Source organism: Trichomycterus rosablanca, chromosome 26 (assembly GCF_030014385.1).
Source record: "Trichomycterus rosablanca isolate fTriRos1 chromosome 26, fTriRos1.hap1, whole genome shotgun sequence".
Lineage (NCBI taxonomy): Eukaryota > Metazoa > Chordata > Actinopteri > Siluriformes > Trichomycteridae > Trichomycterus > Trichomycterus rosablanca.
Window position 1 is genome coordinate 9,140,177 of NC_086013.1, and position 17,557 is coordinate 9,157,733.

Below are 17,557 nucleotides of genomic sequence, written 5' to 3' on the forward strand. Positions count from 1 at the left end.
CTTGCGCAAGGGCCCAACAGCGGCAAACTGGCAGTGGTGAGGCTTGAACCAGCGATCTTTTGATTACTAGTCCAGTACCCTAACCACTAGGCTACGGCTTGCCCTACACATACACACACACCTACAGGGCAATTCAGTGTCTCCAGTCAATTTGACTGCATGTATTTGCACTGTGGGAGGAAACCGGAGCTCCCGGAGGAAACCCACGCAGACACGGGGAGAACATGCAAACTCCGCACAGAAAGGACCCGGACCGCCCCGCCTGGGGATGGAACCCAGGACATTCTTGCTGTGAGGCGACAGTGCTACCCACTTAGCCACCATGCCGCCCAGTAGTTAAGGTACTGGACTAGTAATCAGAAAGTCGCTGGTTCATGCCCCACCACTGCCATGTTGCTGCTGTTGGGCCCTTGAGCAAGGCCCTTAACCCTCATTTGCTTAGACTGTATACTGTCACAGTACTGCTAATGCTGAAAATGTAAATGGTGGCTCGGTGGGTAGCACTGTCGCCTCAGAGCAAGATGGTCCTGGGTTCGATTCCCAGGTGGAGAGGTTCCAGTATCCTTGACTGTGTTTGACATTAAACTTGTGAACTGATGAATCTAGGGCAGTTGTAGCCTGGTGGTTTAGGTACTGGATTAGTAATCAAAGGGCCAACTGGTTCGCTCAAGGGCCAACTGGTTCATACCCCACCACTGACATGTTGCTGCTGTTTGGCCCTTGAGCAAGGCCCTTAACTCTTACTTGCTTAGACTGTATACTGTCACAGTACTGTAAGTTGCTTTGGATTAAGGTGTCTGCTAAATGCTGAAAATGTAAATGGCATTGTGGGTGGCATGGTGGCTCGGTGGGTAGCACTGTCGCCTCACAGCAAGATGGTCCTGGGTTCGATTCCCAGGTGGACAAAGACATGCAAGTAAGGTGAATTGGAGATACTAAATCGTCATTGACTGTGTTTGACATTAAACTTGTGAACTGATGAATCTAGGGCAGTTGTAGCCTGGTGGTTAAGGTACAGGATTAGTAATCAAAGGCTTAACTGCTGTTGGGCCCTTGAGCAAGGCCCTTAACCCTCATTTGCTTAGACTGTATACAGTCACAGTACTGTAAATTGCTTGTGGATTAAGGCTTCTGCTAAATGCCTAAATGTAAACACTGATTTTTGTACATTATTAGATTGTTTAATCTGGGAGTCATAAAAAAGTCATTCATTTGTTTAATTTATTCACATCTGACTCTATCTTCAGTCTATAAAGCTGTAAATCACCACCTTTAATGATAATATTTATGGCGGATATTGTCTCCTTTATCAGATACTAAACACAACGATATAATCCCTGATTAAATCAGAGCGCCTCTAGCGCCGCTTTCACGTCAGAACCATCCCGCCCTGCACACTAGCGTACTAAACAGTACGCAACGTCAGAATTCCCCCAGTCGGCGCATGCCCCGTGCCCTCGCGTCCTCCTTAGTATGCAAGTACGGGAGTACTCGTCAGATTATCGCGCATCGGTTGCGATTATACTGTACAGTATTTTGCCTGCTTTGGTCACGTGACCGCACTTGTACTTGGGCCGAATGGGAAAGTGAGTCTGTTTGGCAGGCAGTCTGGCGGCCGCCATTACATAGCTATGCGCGCTGAGCTGGGGGTGCCAGTGTTAGTTGGCGCGCACACACACCTCACACACACACACACACACAAAAAGGGTACACGAAGTAAGCTTATTTGCATACGTATTATTACAAACACGCTGACTTGCCAGTGTTACGGTGCGAACAGTGCATAAACAATCCGTGCTAATGCATAGACTCGTGCTAATTAGCTCGTCACTGATAGCACTTTATCGACGTATGTTTCATATTTTGCTGTTTTGAATGATTCACGTTGTTTAATTCTGAGGAAATAACTCGGAAATAAAGAGATAATAATAATAATATGAAAGGAATAAGGAATAGAACAGGTTATATTTAAGCTGTCATTCATTATGTCATTAAAGGAAAGAGGACGTTTGGTACGTAATGTGCTAATATGAAGGAAGGAAGGTTTTTTTTTTTTTTTTTAACCTCTCTTGCTGTTCTACTGTTTTCCTGCTGGCGGCTGACAACTTTTTTTGTGCCTTTGAGGAAGAAATGACACCATTTTAATGACTCCAGCCTTGTACCGTGTACCGAACGTGCTCAGTTCTAGTTCGCCTTGCCTTGCCTTGCCGTGCACGAGCCTTTTCCATAAAGGCACAACAGCGCGAGACGATGGAGGAAGACGGGTCAGGCTTTATTTTTAGCACTGCAGCGTGCTGGAGTGAAACGGGGATCTGAACATTGTGTTTTGTGTTGTGTGTGTGTGTGAGTGTGATCGGAGATCAGGAGCAGTACGTTCGCGTCGGGTGAGAAGAAGAAGAAGAAGAAGGCAAATCTAAAAATAGTGCACGCAGAATAGTTCTCGAGAAACGATCACACTCTGTAAACGGCTGGGTTTTTTTCCCCCCACCCGTGTTCATGTCTTGTGTGGAATGCTGTGGTTCCCGGCGGCGCGCTGGTGCTGTTGCTGGCGCTGTTTATTGTTCCTGATCCACTCGGTTCGATAAAACGTGTCACTGGATTATCGGGGAACTTGTCTGACTTGTCAGTATTTCGAGAAATCGGACTGGATTTTGTAGCTCGCTCAGAAATCGCCTAGACTTTTCCATTCGGATTATGCGCCGATCGTGTTCGTTTGATTACACAATCATCAGGAAGAAAAGAAAAGTGGCATGGACTCGGCGCTGGCTCCGATCTCTCTCTCGTTCCCTCTCGCATCGGATTTAAATGAAAAGCGGATCTGCACGCCGCATCTTTAACACTGATTCGGGTTCAGGATGTGATCCTGATCCGATCTCACCAAACAAAGGATCATATTTAATCTGCACAGGATCGTATTGTCTCGTTTTCGCGTTTTGAAAAAAAAAAATTACTGCATTGTTAACCGGATCGATCACTACGAACGGAACCGCCGGCTCGATCCTAATACCGCTCGGGGATTTCGACATGCCCTACACTGAGGAAGCCATCGGCGCACCAGTATGACTACATCGGCGAACTGGGTGGCCAACGGGGCGAGCCTCGAAGATTGCCATTCCAACCTCTTCTCTCTGGTACGATGATAAGAATTCTTCTACCGGTCTGGTTCTAGTACCGACTAATGTTAGGGTGCTAGGGTTAGGGCGCGTGGGTTAGGATAGAGACGCAGCCCGCTGTACAAAGGTGAAGCCGTTTTCTACTGTAGTAGCTCGCTTTCAATAGCCAATCATTAACCAGGCCACACGAGCCTGGATGTCTTTATGGTTGATTCTGATGGGTGGGTTTGTTTGCTTGTTTGTTTTTGTTTGTTTGGCTATATTGCTTATTTCTAGTAGCATTAATTTATTTAATTGAAAGTTTTAGATAAATAGGGGTACTATTAACAGGTTGGCAAAGTTGTTGCAAGTTCCAGCACACCCTAAAAGTCAAAACACACTCTACTTACCACATAGGAGCACTTTGTAGTTCTACAATTACTGACTGTAGTCCGTCTATTTCTCTACCCACCGTTTTAGCCTGCTTTCATGCTGTTCTTCAATGGTCAGGACCCACACAGGACTGGAGTGACACGGACACTGGTATGAGTGGATCAGACACAGCAGTGCTCCTGGAGTTTTTGAACACAGTGTCCACTCACTCTATTAGACACTCCTACCTAGTTGGTCCACCCTGTAGATGTAAAGTCAGAGACGATCGCTCATCAATTGCTGCTGTTTGAGTCGGTCATCTTCTAACCCGCACCCCCTCCGACACGTGGGCAGCAGCCGTATGCATTTTGTCACCTACGCTTTGACGATCAGCACTGTGTACGGAGAGACACACCCTGACAGGTCTATCTTGTAGATGTAAACAGGTGTAAACATTACGACATGGTCTTGTTAGGGGTTATAATCGAGGGTGAGTGCTCTGTAGCAGTGTAGTTGGGATAGTTTGATTACTAGACTGAGCCACAGGCATTACAGTGGGAAAGTGTGAGGAGCTGCTCCCATATTTAGGGATCGTTACAGTGGATCTGGTTCTTTTTTTTAATGCATTTTCTCCCCTTTTCTCCCTTTTAGCGCGTTCAATTGCCCGATTGCGTCATGCTTTCTTTCCACCAATGCGGATCCCTTCTCTGATCGAGGAGAACGAAGCTAACCCGCACCCCCTCCGACACGTGGGCAGCAGCCGTATGCATTTTGTCACCTACACCTTCGCGAGTGCAGTGCGGATCAGCACTGTGAACGGAGAGACACACCCTGACAGGTCTATCTTGTAGATGTAAAGTCAGAGACGCTCGCTCATCTGTTGCTGCTGTTTGACTTGGTCATCTTCTAGATTTTCATCAGTGGTCACAGGCTGCTGCCCACGGGGTGCTGTTGGCTGGATGTTTTCGACCGGTGGACTATTCTCAGTCCATCAGTGCTGCTGTGTCTGATCCACTCATACCAGCACAACACACACTAACACACCCACCACCATGTCAGTGTCACTGCAATGCTGAGAATGATCCACCACCCAAATAATACCTGCTCTGTGGTGGTCCTGTGGGGGTCCTGACCAGTGAAAGACAGGGTGAAAGCAGGCTGAAAAAGTATGTAGATAAACAGATGGACTACAGTCAGTAATTGTAGAACTACAAAGTGCTTCTATATGGTAAGTGGAGCTGATAAACTGGACAGTGAGTGTAGAAACATCAAAAATAGTTTCTCCAGCTTGAGTGCCTTGCTAGTTTTATTGTGGTTTTAAGAAAGTAAACAAACCACAACTTGGATTAATAATTTGCTGGTCTACAGTTAATGTCCTTAAACATTATGACATGGTCTTGTTAGGGATTATAATCGAGGGTGAGTGCTCTGTAGCAGTATAGTTGGGCTAGTTTGACTACCAGACTGAGCTACAGGCATTACAGTGGGAGCGTCTGTGAGGCGCTGTACAGATTTTGATAAGCGGAGTATAGATTTACACAACTCACCTTTTGCCCAGAGGATATTTGGCTGGAGAGTCGGTTATCAGAAGTCATGAAGTCAAACCAAAGGCCATTCAATTGCCCGATTGCGTCATGCTTCCTCTCCACCAATGCCGATCCCTTCTCTGATTGAGGAGAACGAAGCTAACCCACGCCCCCTCCGACACGTGGGCAGCAGCCGTATGCATTTTGTCACCTACACTTTGACGAGTGCAATGCGGATCACCACTGTGTACGGAGAGACACACCCTGACAGCACTCTTTTCCCGTCTCTGTGCAGGCGCCATTGATCATCCAGCAGAGGTCGTAATTGCGTCCATATCCAGCTTTTTAATCGTTGTTCACGTGGCTGCCCAGCCCAGCCGGCAGGCAGAGCCGAGACTCCATACGATGTATTCGTTCAAGCTCTCAGCTCTGGTGTTCCAGCGTGTGTTTTTACCGCTGCGCCACCTGAGCGGCCCCGATCTGGTTCTTATACCAGACTTGGCACACTTATTACTCCACATGCTCTTTTTAAAGCAACCCTCATATTTGTATCTGGGCTTGGGACGGGCATGAAGAGGGCATCGCCAAGCATGCCTCCCAATGGCTAGGCTGTTTTGATCAGCCAGTTATGTCTAGGCAGATGCCTGACCGGCCGATAGCACAGCTGAGATTTGAACCTCAGCATTAGTGGTTTGTTAGCTATACTTTACCACTATGGCACCCCTATTTTAGAACAATACAATTTAATACTTGGTGTAAAGAGAAATAGCTTAAACCTCTTGGTCTCCTGACCTGATTTAAAGTCAGTGCGTGACATCAGACAGCAGAATTGTTAAATTTGTAACAACAAAACCAAACAAATAACCAGATTTAAAACAGATCGGTCAGACTGTGATGGATTGGCATCCAGCCCTGTATGTACAGTATTTGTGTCTAGTGGTAGATGTTCCTGCAAGAGCTTCTGAAACCACCAGATTTGTGGATTTGATATGCTCCAAATGTTGCTACACATGCAGAGGCATCACATGTTGCATTGTGAACTAAATACACCGATCAGCCATAACATTAAAACCACCTCCTTTTTTCTACACATTTTATCAGCTCCACTTACCACATAGGAGCACTCAGTTACTGACTGTAGTCCATTTATTTCTCTAAATAATTCTTTTTTTTTTTTTTTTTTAAAGCTTTCACCCTGTTCTTTAATGGTCAGGACTTTCCCAGGACTACCACAGAGTAGGTACTATTTGGGTGGTGGGTCATTCTCAGCACTGCAGGGACAATGACATGGTGGTGGTGTGTTAGTGTGTGTGTGGTTTTTTTTTTTCCCCAACTCCACCCACCCAGTCTAGTCGTGTCCAATTCCCCTGATTGTCCTCTTTACTGATTCGACCCTTCACCGCTTACTGAGGACGCCTCTCAGCTGGCACGTACAGTCAGTACAGACTGCATTTTTCACCTGCACGAGTCAAGTTCATACACTTGACGGGCACTGTGTATGGAGGGCCACACCCCCATCAGTATTATTCCTCAGCCCTGTGCGGTCAGCCAGCAGGGGCTGCAGTTGCACAAGTTATGAGGACCTATGATCCGACTTTCTTACCCTCTTACCCTGAACAACAGCCAATCGTTGTTCATGCTGCCGCCCAGCCCAGTCGGAAAGGCAGAACTGAGATTCGATACGATGTATTCAAAACCCAAACTCTGGTGAGCTAGAGTACTTTACCGCTGCGCCACCCGAGCGTGTTAGTGTGTGTTGTGCTGGTATGAGTGGATCAGACACAGCAGTGCTCCTGGAGTTTTTAAATAGTGTCCACTTACTGTCCACTCCTACCTACTTGGTCCACCTTGTAGATGTAAAGTCAGAGAAGATCGCTCATCTATTGCTGCTGTTTGAGTTGGTCATCTTTTAGACCTTCATCAGTGGTCACAGGACGCTGCCTACAGGGCACTGTTGGCTGGATGTTTTTGGTTGGTGGAGTATTCTCAGTCCAGCAGTGAGTGAGGTGTTTAAAAACTCCACCAGCATTGCTGTGTCTTATCCATTCATACCAGCACAACACACACTAACACACCACCACCATGTCAGTGTCCCTGCAGTGCTGAGAATGACCCACCACCCAAATAGTACCTGCTCTGTAGTGGTCCTGTGGGGTCCTGACCATTATAGAACAGCATGAAAAGGGGGTAACAAAGCATACAGAGAAATAAATGGACTACAGTCAGTTATTGTAGAACTACAAACTGCTTCTAAATGGAAAGTGGAGCAGATAAAGGGTATTCAAACGTTCGCACTTGAGTATAACAGCAGTTCTATTGCAGTAAGAGTATTTACACAGTCTGCTACTGTATATTGCATCACCATCTACCATGCTTGTAAAAATGATGCAACGCACTGTAGGTCATATTGTTATTAAAGCTGGATCAGAGCTTCTTCAGATTGAAAGGAGTTGAGCAACAGCCAAAAGCTGCTCAGGCAAAACTTTGCATAAGAGGAGATTATTTCATTTAGGTAATGAATTTACTGTGAGGAACAAGCGGTGCCGTGGAATCTTACACCTCCAGCCACTAGTGGCATTCCTAGTGATCCTAATCTGTGTTCTGGAAGATCAACATTCCTGCTGGTTTCTTACATTTACTTTGACTTTTATTTGATTGCAGACAGGATGAGCCTGAGATGTCATTTCATTTATTAATAAACATCCATTCCTGCATTTCAGGTCTGCAACACATTCCAAAAAAAAGGTTGGGACAGTAAAGCATTTACCAGTTTGTAATGTCGCCATTCCTTTTCACCACGCTTAAAAGACATTTTGGCACCGAGGATACCAAGGGATTTAGTGTTTCAGCTTTTATTTTGTCTCATTCTTCTTGAAAACACGTCTTAAGATGTGTAGCAGTACGGGGTCGTCGTTGTCACATTGGGGACAGGTCAGGACTGCAGGCAGGCCAGTCCAGTACCCGTACCCTCTTCTTCCGCAGCCATGCCTTTGTAATGTGTGCAGCATGTGGTTTTGCGTTGTCTTGTTGAAAAATGCATGGATGTCCCTTGAAGAAGAAAGCATATGTTGCTCTGAGATCTCGAAGTACTTTTCTGCATTAATGCTGCCATCACAGAAGGGTAAATGATCTTTGCCAAGGGCACTGACACACCCCCATACTATGACAGACCCTGGCTTTTGGACTTGTTGCTGATAACAGTCTGGATGGTCCTTTTCATCTTTGGTCCTGATTCATCTGCCCACAATACACGTTTCCACTGTGTGATGGTCCATCCTAGATGCCTCCGAGCCCAGAAAAGTCGATGCCGCTTCTGAACATGGTTAACATTAGGCTTCTTTTTTGCTCAGTAAAGATTTAAGTGGTATTTGTGCATGTAACTCTGTATTGTAGTGCTTGACAAAGGTTTGCCAATGTAATCCCTCACCCATGTGGTTATATCAGCTATTGTTGAGTGGCGGTTCTTGATGCAGTGCCGTCTGAGGGATCACAGATCACAGGCGTTCAGCTTAAGCTTGCACCCTTGGCCTTTACGCACTGAAATTCCTCCTGATTCCTTGAATGTTTTAATGATATTATGCACTGTAGAGGGACAAATATGCAAATCCCTTCCAGTCTTTCTTTGAGGTACATTGTGGACAAACTGGAGATCCTCTGATCATCTTTGCTCATCAAAGACTCAGCCTTTCCTGGATGCTGCTTTTGTACCAATCCATGATTACAAACCATGATTACTAGCCCTACATTGCCCCCGTCCCAACTTTTTTTTGCAGGCCTGAAATGCAGGAATGGAGGTATATTAACAAATGAAATAAAGTTGGGCAGACAAAACATGAAATATCTTGTGTTCAAACTGGAGTTGTACCACTTGGCATGATAGATGAGTCAGCCGAACCTTTGGGGCACAGCAGTCTAATACGTGAACCCATCACCAACAAGAGCCAAGTTTCAAGTTCAAGTCTGGCTGGACACTCAACTTGCACAGCTGCTCATTCCTGAGGGTGGGGGAGTCAAATGTTTCACCTATAGTTCTCCCAGTCTAAAAAAAGCCAATCCCCTTATTGGAGTTCTCATGCAGCTTGTACCATCCTTCCACTGGCTGAGGAGAGCTGAGACTATCACATCCACGTGTGCAGTCGCTGACCACATCTGTTTATTTACTGTTTAATGCGAAGTCTTACAGAGAGTCATACCATGTTCTGAGAGACGACTACCCCAAAACTAGTGTAGGTGCATCGACCTGACAGCAGAAGGTGCAATTGTACAGCAGCACTAAAGTCCAGTCGACCTCCCTCCCTCCCTCAGGCACAGCCAATTCTGCTTGTTTGGCTGCCCAGGTCAGAGCACCACCTGATATTCAAACTTGAGAGTTCAAGAGCTCTGCATCACTCTTAGTATTCATTTGGAAACTGAGTGATAGGGGATGTTTCCCTCTCATTCTTGCTCAACAGCTCAGGGTCTTCCTTGTTGTATATTGGGCTTCATAACGCACCACACATTTCCAATAGGAGAAGGTCCTGGACTGCAGGCAGGCCAGTCTAGCATCTGCGTTCTCTTACTACCAAGCCACAGTGTTGTAACAGAATGTTGCATGCCTTGCTAAAGCAGAGACGTCTCTGAAAGAGTCTAGATGGCAACATAAAGTGCTCGTTTTAGCGCATCCAATTGCCCGATTGCAACATGCTTCCTCTCCACTAAAGGAGAACAAAGCTAACCCATGCCCCCTTCGACACGTGGGCAGCATGCTGTATGCATCTTATCACCTACACTTTGATGAGTGCAGTGCAGCTCAGCACTGTGTACGGAGAGACACACCCTGACAGCACTCTTTTCTCATCTCTGTGCAGGCGCCATCAATCAGCCAGCGGAGGTCGTAATTGCATAGGTGATGAGAGAGATCCGGCAATCCGCCTATCCGGCTTAATCCCACCCATATCCGAACAACAGACCAATCGTTGTTCATGTGGCTGCTCAGCCCAGCCAGCAGGCAGAGCTGAGATTCGATACGATGTGTTCGAGATCCCAGCTCTGGTTCCAGCGTGTGTTTTTACCGCTGCGCCACCTGAGCGAACTTAATCTAGCACTTTAAAGTCACCGAATGCCATCGGGATTACAGAGACTGACTTTAAAACCTTACTGGCACCTTATTTGGAATGTGCTGCAGGAATTAAATACTAGGGATGTAACGATACACTCTACCCACGATGCGATGTAATTCACAATAGGGCTGGACGATATGGCTAAAATTTATATCACGATATAACTCCTAATTTCGGTCGATACGATATAATTCCGATATCGATATGAATAATACAAATGTCAGAAAAACTGCCACCAAAATTGGATGGCTGTACCTGCAAACCTCTTTTCTGGTTTCTGGCAAGAAATACAAGCTAAATAGACCACTGAATCAGTCCTTCCTCTCTTATCAGCTATTTCATCTGCTTCTTTTTCAGCTGTGGACAGTGGCGGAGCCAGACAGTTTTCATAGGGGTGGCCAGACTGAGACCACTGCTCACACAGGGGTGGCACAGAAACTGTCTGATACCTTATTCTTTTATGTGGCAAGTTGCTGTGGATCTAGTAGTGTTTTGGTCACTCACTCATTTACCTATACAGGCAGTGAGTGCCATGTAGAATTACATCAAGCCTAGCATCACAAGCTTTTTATTTTTTCTTATTTTTCCTGACAAGTAAAATACTAAAATATAGCATATAACCTTAACATTCTGAGGAAGAATTTCAAAGATATTCTTTTGAAGTACTTGATCATTTGATTGCAAACTTGTGTGTACTGATGAGACTCATTTGAACCCCAGAACATGCTAGCGTGAATGCATGGAAAACTAGAGACTGACCAACACTATTAAGCCAAATTAGCATTGACTTTACTTTTAACAGCCTTCCACAATGCTGGAGCTTATTAAAACTGAATATTTTCTTTTAAATGGAAGTGAAAAAAAAAACCAAACAAAAAAAAACGCCCAATTTAGAGGAAAACCGCCCAATCTGGCAACACTCAGGGCTTTAGACTAACTTTTTGCACTGGTTGCACTGGTGTGCCTAACTGTTTTTCTTTGGTCAAATCCCAAATCAGGTTCACTTTTTTTTAATTGACTTTGATTGATATTGATTAACTAACAATCTGGTCAACATAAAGTTCAATTCTACACGAAAGGTAACTTACTGAAAAAGTGTTGGTGCTTAAAGTGCTTCACTGAGCTAAAATTTTAACTCAAGATAAATAAAATAAAAAGAAAATCTAAATTAAAAGTGCAAGTGTTTTAAGGGCTTCACACTGAACATCTCATTTAATGATAAGAATATTACATATGGTTAATGCAGTAACGAGACGCATATTATTGACATAGGCTACATGACATGACATTATTACATTTTGAGTCAGTTTGTCGCTGATATTTTTAAAGTGCCTTAAAAAAAGATGAACTGTGTGATATGACGTGGTAAAAGTGACCCGGACTGAACAAACAACGCTTAACGTGAAATATAAACACCACACATGAAGTAAATCCAGCTCAACACAGATACATGTGGTATTTTAGACTGGGTTTGATGGTTATTTCACACAGATGGATGATTGTGTTGTGGAACTTTAATGATGTTTTATCTCTCGAGTCGAGCGCTGAGCAAATTTACGTTTTACGCTGAGGTTATTTACGTCGAGAGTCGCGGTGAAAGCGAAGCGCAAAACTCTTCTCGCGTCAATAAACTAAAGAAAACAACAACTAAGACAAACACGTCACGTCTTCTTATCACCGATATTTGATTGATGTTTTTACATTAAAACGAACATCTATAACAGCAGCACAGATGCTCACACATATTCCACCATGATATTTCTCTGTGTAACGCCCACCGGTGATGACGCTGGTCCCGCTCTTCACTATCTCTGATTGGTTTAGACATATAGATATGATTAGATTATGGGCCTAATGTGTGTCTGTTGGTGCACCGGAGACTTTCAGAGTCACAGAGACTTTTTTTTCCCCCTCGAACGGCTGGTCGCAGATTGACTGTGGATGCTCGTTCACTCACAGCTGTTGAACTAGCCGCTAATATCCACCGTGTTGTAGCGGAGTGTAATCAGAGCGGTAACTGTGGCGCACGTCATCATGCACTTACATAAGCATATCGATCGAATTTGTTTAAAAATCATATCACCGTTATTGAAACATTTTCTATCGCGATATATATCGATATCGAATTATTGTCCAGCACTAATTCACAATACAATTTTTTCCCGTTTTTTTTTTATTTTTTTAAATAAAATAAAATACTGTATTTGTGTTTATCTTATTTATCTAAATAATGAATGTCCTTTTATTTCTGAGGTAGGTGCAAACTATGCAAAATAATGCTGCACATAAATACATTTGGCTGGAAAATTCCGAACCTGGCAACCCTGTAGTGACGTCAACCAGGCGAGGTGAATAGCGCCAGTGCCCTCTTGCTGTTTAAAGTCAATATCGATTCATTATACATGTAAACCGCTTTGAATCGTTACACCTGTGAATCGATTTTTAACTGTCTTGTGGTGCATCGTTACGTCCCTATTAAATACCATTAAATTACAGTTTTTAAATTGCATTTTACCTACTGTACAAAGGGTTATTTTTATATTTAGTTATACCTTTATAGTGTAGTGCTTTGCACCTTTATGAACTTGATACGTCCACCCAGTTTTTTATGAATGATTAGAATTTATTCAGTGCTTTATGCTGCCAACAAATCTTTTTTAAACAATTTATGTGCATTAATTACTTTAAGTAGCCAATCCATCGATTTTAAATCATTAAGATTTGACGGGGTTTTTGACAAAGCAACGCTGAAACAAAGTGCTGAGCTAGGAGTTCATTACATTAACTAAGTGCGCTACAAGTATGAAATATGTGACATGGTACTGCTTCACCTCTAATCTGCTCTCCTGAAATATATGTCCTGATAGCTGTGTCTACATAGATTTCAGTGCATACTGTTAAGAGTAACGTTTCATGTCGGAGCAGTTGAATAGTATTAGTACAGGACCTATAGCTCAAATGAGACTTAATTGTCTAGATGTATTATATTGCCAAAAGTATGTGGACACCTGATTATGAGCTTTCCACCCTCATCCTTTGCAGCTGCAATAGCCAAGATTTTGTGCATCTCTGGGAATAGTACCCAGAAGGCCTGGCTTGCAATTAACATTTCAGTTGAAGTCTAAGCTAATAATTAGGAGAGTCTAAATACACCGATCAGGCATAACATTATGACCACTGATTGTCAAGTCAAATTTATTTATATAGCGCTTTTTACAATGGACATTGTCTCAAAGCAACTTACAGAATCCAGGACCAACAGACCAAAAACCCCCTATTGAGCAAGCCGAGGGTGACGGTGGCAAGGACAGACTCCCTTAAAATTACAGGAAGAAACCTTATTATGTGTTGTGTTAATCAGTAGATCAGTTAGTTTATAGATGTTGTTCATGAGTGCTACAGACAAAGCATTGCCAAGTTTTGTTCTATGCTGGGTATGGGTATCCTCACCCATTGTAGACGTTTAGACTAAAATATTTCAGTGGTGACTTTCCAGATCGAGAAATAGACCAACTGGACAGGCTTATTCAAAGAAACCAGAGCCTAACATGAACGTGAGCACGTTGAAAACTCAACTTGACGTCTGATCATCGCTAGGAAAACAAGACAGCAGAGTCTAAAAAAGTGTACTGGTTTCTACTTGAAGAATTCGTCCGGCTAGTTTGTCCAAGCTATTTTCTGTTCTGTTTGGAGGGGGAAAAAAAGAGAGAGTGAGTGACTGTGTTTGAGTGGGAGCTGGGAATCTGTTTTCGTTTTAGGAAAGTATTATGTGTGATGTGCTTTTCCTGAGTTCAGGCTCAGGTCCAGTTTGAAAAGAACCGTCTCGCACTGTAACACTGCCCTGACTCATGTTTTAGTCACCACTGAAATATGAGGTGAAGGAAAAAGCACTACCCGAAAACACCGGCTAGAAGGAACGTAAATATATACCCTTCGCGGACTGGTGCTCGGACAAACAGTTCGGAGACGAATCGCTTTCGAGGAGATCGTTCAGACTTTCGCTGACTGAAACTTCGGTAATTAAGTGTCAAGTGCCTGTATAATGTGATCAGCCAAGAGGCATTTATTAACTGTATTCAGACTGAGAGCTCTGAGTAGGCTGGCAACTATTTTGTGAAGGAGCCAGGATGGAAAAAAATGCTGTACTGCAGAAAGGAATCCCTTGTATCTAGAACCCTGTTAATCTGGGGACTTAGGTTTGTGAACGCAGCACAGATTTGTAACCCTGTACACACTAATCAGCCATAACATTAAATCCACCTTCTTGTTTCTACAGACATTGTCCATTTTATCAGCTCCACTTACCATAAAGAAGCACTTCAAGTTCTACAATTACTGACTGTTGTCTATCTGTTTCTCTACATACTTTTTTAGCCTGCTTTCACCCTGTTCTTCAATGGTCAGGACCACCACAGAGCAGGTATTACTGTATTTAGGTGGTGGATTATTCTCAGCATTGCAGTGACACTGACATGGTGGTGGTGTGTTAGTGTGTGTTGTCCACTCACTGTCCACTCTATTAGACACTCCTACCTACTTGGTCCACCTTGTAGATGTAAAGTCGGAGACGATCGCTCATCTATTGCTGCTGTTTGAGTTAGTCATCTTCTAGATCTTCATCAGTGGTCACAGGACGCTGCCCACATGGCGCTGTTGGCTGGATGTTTTTGGTTGGTGGACTATTCTCAGTCCAGCAGTGACAGTGAGTTGAGGTTTCTTATCCACTCATACCAGCACAACACACACTAACACACCACCACCATGTCAGTGTCACTGCAGTGCTGAGAATGATCCACCACCCAAATAATATCTGCTCTGTAGTGGTCCTGGGAGAGGCCTGAGCATTGAAGAACAGCATGAAAGGGGGCTAACAAAGCATGCAGAGAAACAGATGGACAACAGTCAGTAATTGTAGTACTACAAAGTGCTTCTATATGGTAAGTGGAGCTGATAAAATGGACAGTGAGTGTAAAAACAAGGAGGTGGTTTTATTGTTACGGCTGATCGGTGTTTACTGTTGTGCAACGTACTGGGTCAAACGTAGAGCCAATTCTGGGTAGTTAACAAGTCAAATAACATTACCAAGATAGACTATCTGAAACTCATGGGGTATAAAGTGCTTAACAGCATCAATTGGTTTGGGTATAAGACAACACAAAAAAATTGGCTGTACCGTGTAACATACTCCTTGCTGGAAGAAGTGGAAACAGTTTGAAGTCCCTTTCCTATTCCATCATCTGGGAACATAGCAGTCTTTTACTGAAGTGGGGTTTGTGAACGCAGCACAGATTTGTAACCCTGTGTAGACTGTTGTACAACCTACTGGACCAGATCTAGTACCATTTCCGGGTAGTTACCAAGTCAAAAACCATTAACAAGTTAGACTAGGCGACACCTACTGGGATATAAAGTGCTTTAAAGCATCAGTTGGTTTGTGTATAAGACAAAAGCAAAAATGTGGCTGTACTATGTATCATATTCAGTTAGGAGAAGACCCTTTTTTTATTCCAGCATCTCAGAACTTAGCAGTCATTTACTGAAGTGGGGTTTGTGAACGCAGCACAGAGTTGGAACCCTGTGTAGGCTGTTGTGCAACTTACTGGGCCAGACATAGAACCAATTCTGGGTAATTACCAAGTCAAATAACATTACCAAGATAGACTATCTGACACTTATGGGGTATAAAGTGTCTAACAGCATCAATTGGTTTGTCTATAAGACAACAGCATCTGGGAACTTAGCAGTCATTTACTGAAGTAAGGTTTGTGAATCCTTTGTAACTGCACAGTACTGGGTAGTTACCAAGTCAAATAATGTTACCAAGTGGAAACAGTTCGGAGAAGTCTCTTTCCTTTTCCAGCTTGACTGTGCCCCTGTGCACGAAGCAAGGTCTATAAAGACTTGATTTGTTGTCATGACAAGTTTGGTTTGGAGATACTCCAATTTCATGATCTCAACTCCAAAACCTTTGGAAAGAAATGCAGTGTCAATGGAGTGCCAGGTCTCCCTGTATAATATCAGTATCAGTGCCTGACCTCCCAAAGGCTCTTGACTAAATGGACACTCACTAAATTCCCACAGACACCCTTAAATCTAGTTATGGTTTAGCAATGGGATGTCCATCAAGCTCATGCTCGTGGTAAGAACTAGTGACTGTAGAACAAGAGTGAATCAAAACCTCTTCAAAAGAATGAAATGAGGAACCACAAGCTTCTGAAGTGGATAACCAGGGTGCACGCTACACCCTCAGCAGAATACGTGATATGAATATGATGTCATTTCCAAGTCTCACAACATCACATTGAGGCGCGTTTTGAGCAGGTAGAGGCCCTGCTGTCACCTTTGAGTTTGTGAAGCTGAGGCACCCTTGATAGTGGACTATCAAGTGGACTAATGTGACTAAGCATTTAGTAAATTAGGATGGTCTTAAGGAGTCTGCAGCTGTTCTCTTCATGGATTTAAAAGGATATGTGAAGTTACGGATGTTGTGTAATTATATCATAGTTGTAAAAATACTGATTGACTGGATTGTAATTGGCTGCCAGTTGTTTATTATGTATATGTATATACCGATCAGCCATAACATTAAAACCACCTCCTTGTTTCTACACACACTGTCTATTTTATCAGCTCCACTTACCACATAGAAGCACTTTGTAGTTCCACAATTACTACCTGTAATCCATCTGTTTCTCTGCATGCTTTGTTAGCCCCCTTTCACCCTGTTCTTCAATGGTCAGGACCCCCACAGGACCACCACAGAGCAGGTATTATTTGGGTGGTGGATCATTCTCAGCACTGCAGCATTAGTGTGTGCTGTGCTGGTATGAGCGGATCAGACACAGCAATGCTGATGGAGTTTTTAAACACCTCACTGTCACTGCTGGACTGAAAATAGTCCACCAACCACAAATATCCAGCCAACAGCGCCCCGTGGGGAGCGTCCTGTGACCACTGATGAAGATCACAAAGATGACTAACTCAAACAGCAGCAATAGATGAGCGATCGTCTCTGACTTTACGTCTACAAGATGGAACAATTAGGTAGGAGTGTCTAATAGAGTGGACGGTGAGTGGACACTATTTAAAAACTCCAGCAGCGCTGCTGTGTCTGGTCCACTCATACCAGCACAACACACACTAACGCAGTGCTGAGAATGATCCACTACCCAAGTAATACCTGCTCTGTAGTGGTCCTGTGGGGGGTCCTGACCATTGAAGAACAGCATGAAAAGGGGCTAACAAAGCATGCAGAGAAACCGATGGACTACAATCAGTAATTGTAGAACTACAAAGTGCTTCTATATGGTAAGTGGAGCTTACAGTGAGTGTAGAAACAAGGAGGTGGTTTTAATGTTATGGCTGATCAGTGTATGTCTAAGTAATAAAAATGGTGGCAATCTGGTCTCACTGTGGTTTACAAGATGTAGTGTAAGTTTATTTTGTACACGTTTGTTTGTGCCTGTTT

At 43.7% G+C, this 17,557-nt stretch overlaps 1 protein-coding gene across 1 annotated transcript in view; it reads left to right on the top strand.

The window, feature by feature from the left end:
* Window positions 1–2,179: 2,179 nt before the first annotated feature.
* LOC134303206 (mediator of RNA polymerase II transcription subunit 13-like) overlaps window positions 2,180–17,557 on the top strand; it is a 190,501-nt gene continuing 175,123 nt past the window's right edge. Inside the window, exon 1 of the mRNA XM_062988543.1 lies at window positions 2,180–3,131. Within this exon, the coding sequence (XP_062844613.1) occupies window positions 3,060–3,131 (72 nt within the window). The 5' untranslated portion in view covers window positions 2,180–3,059. The remainder of the gene's footprint in view (window positions 3,132–17,557) is intronic.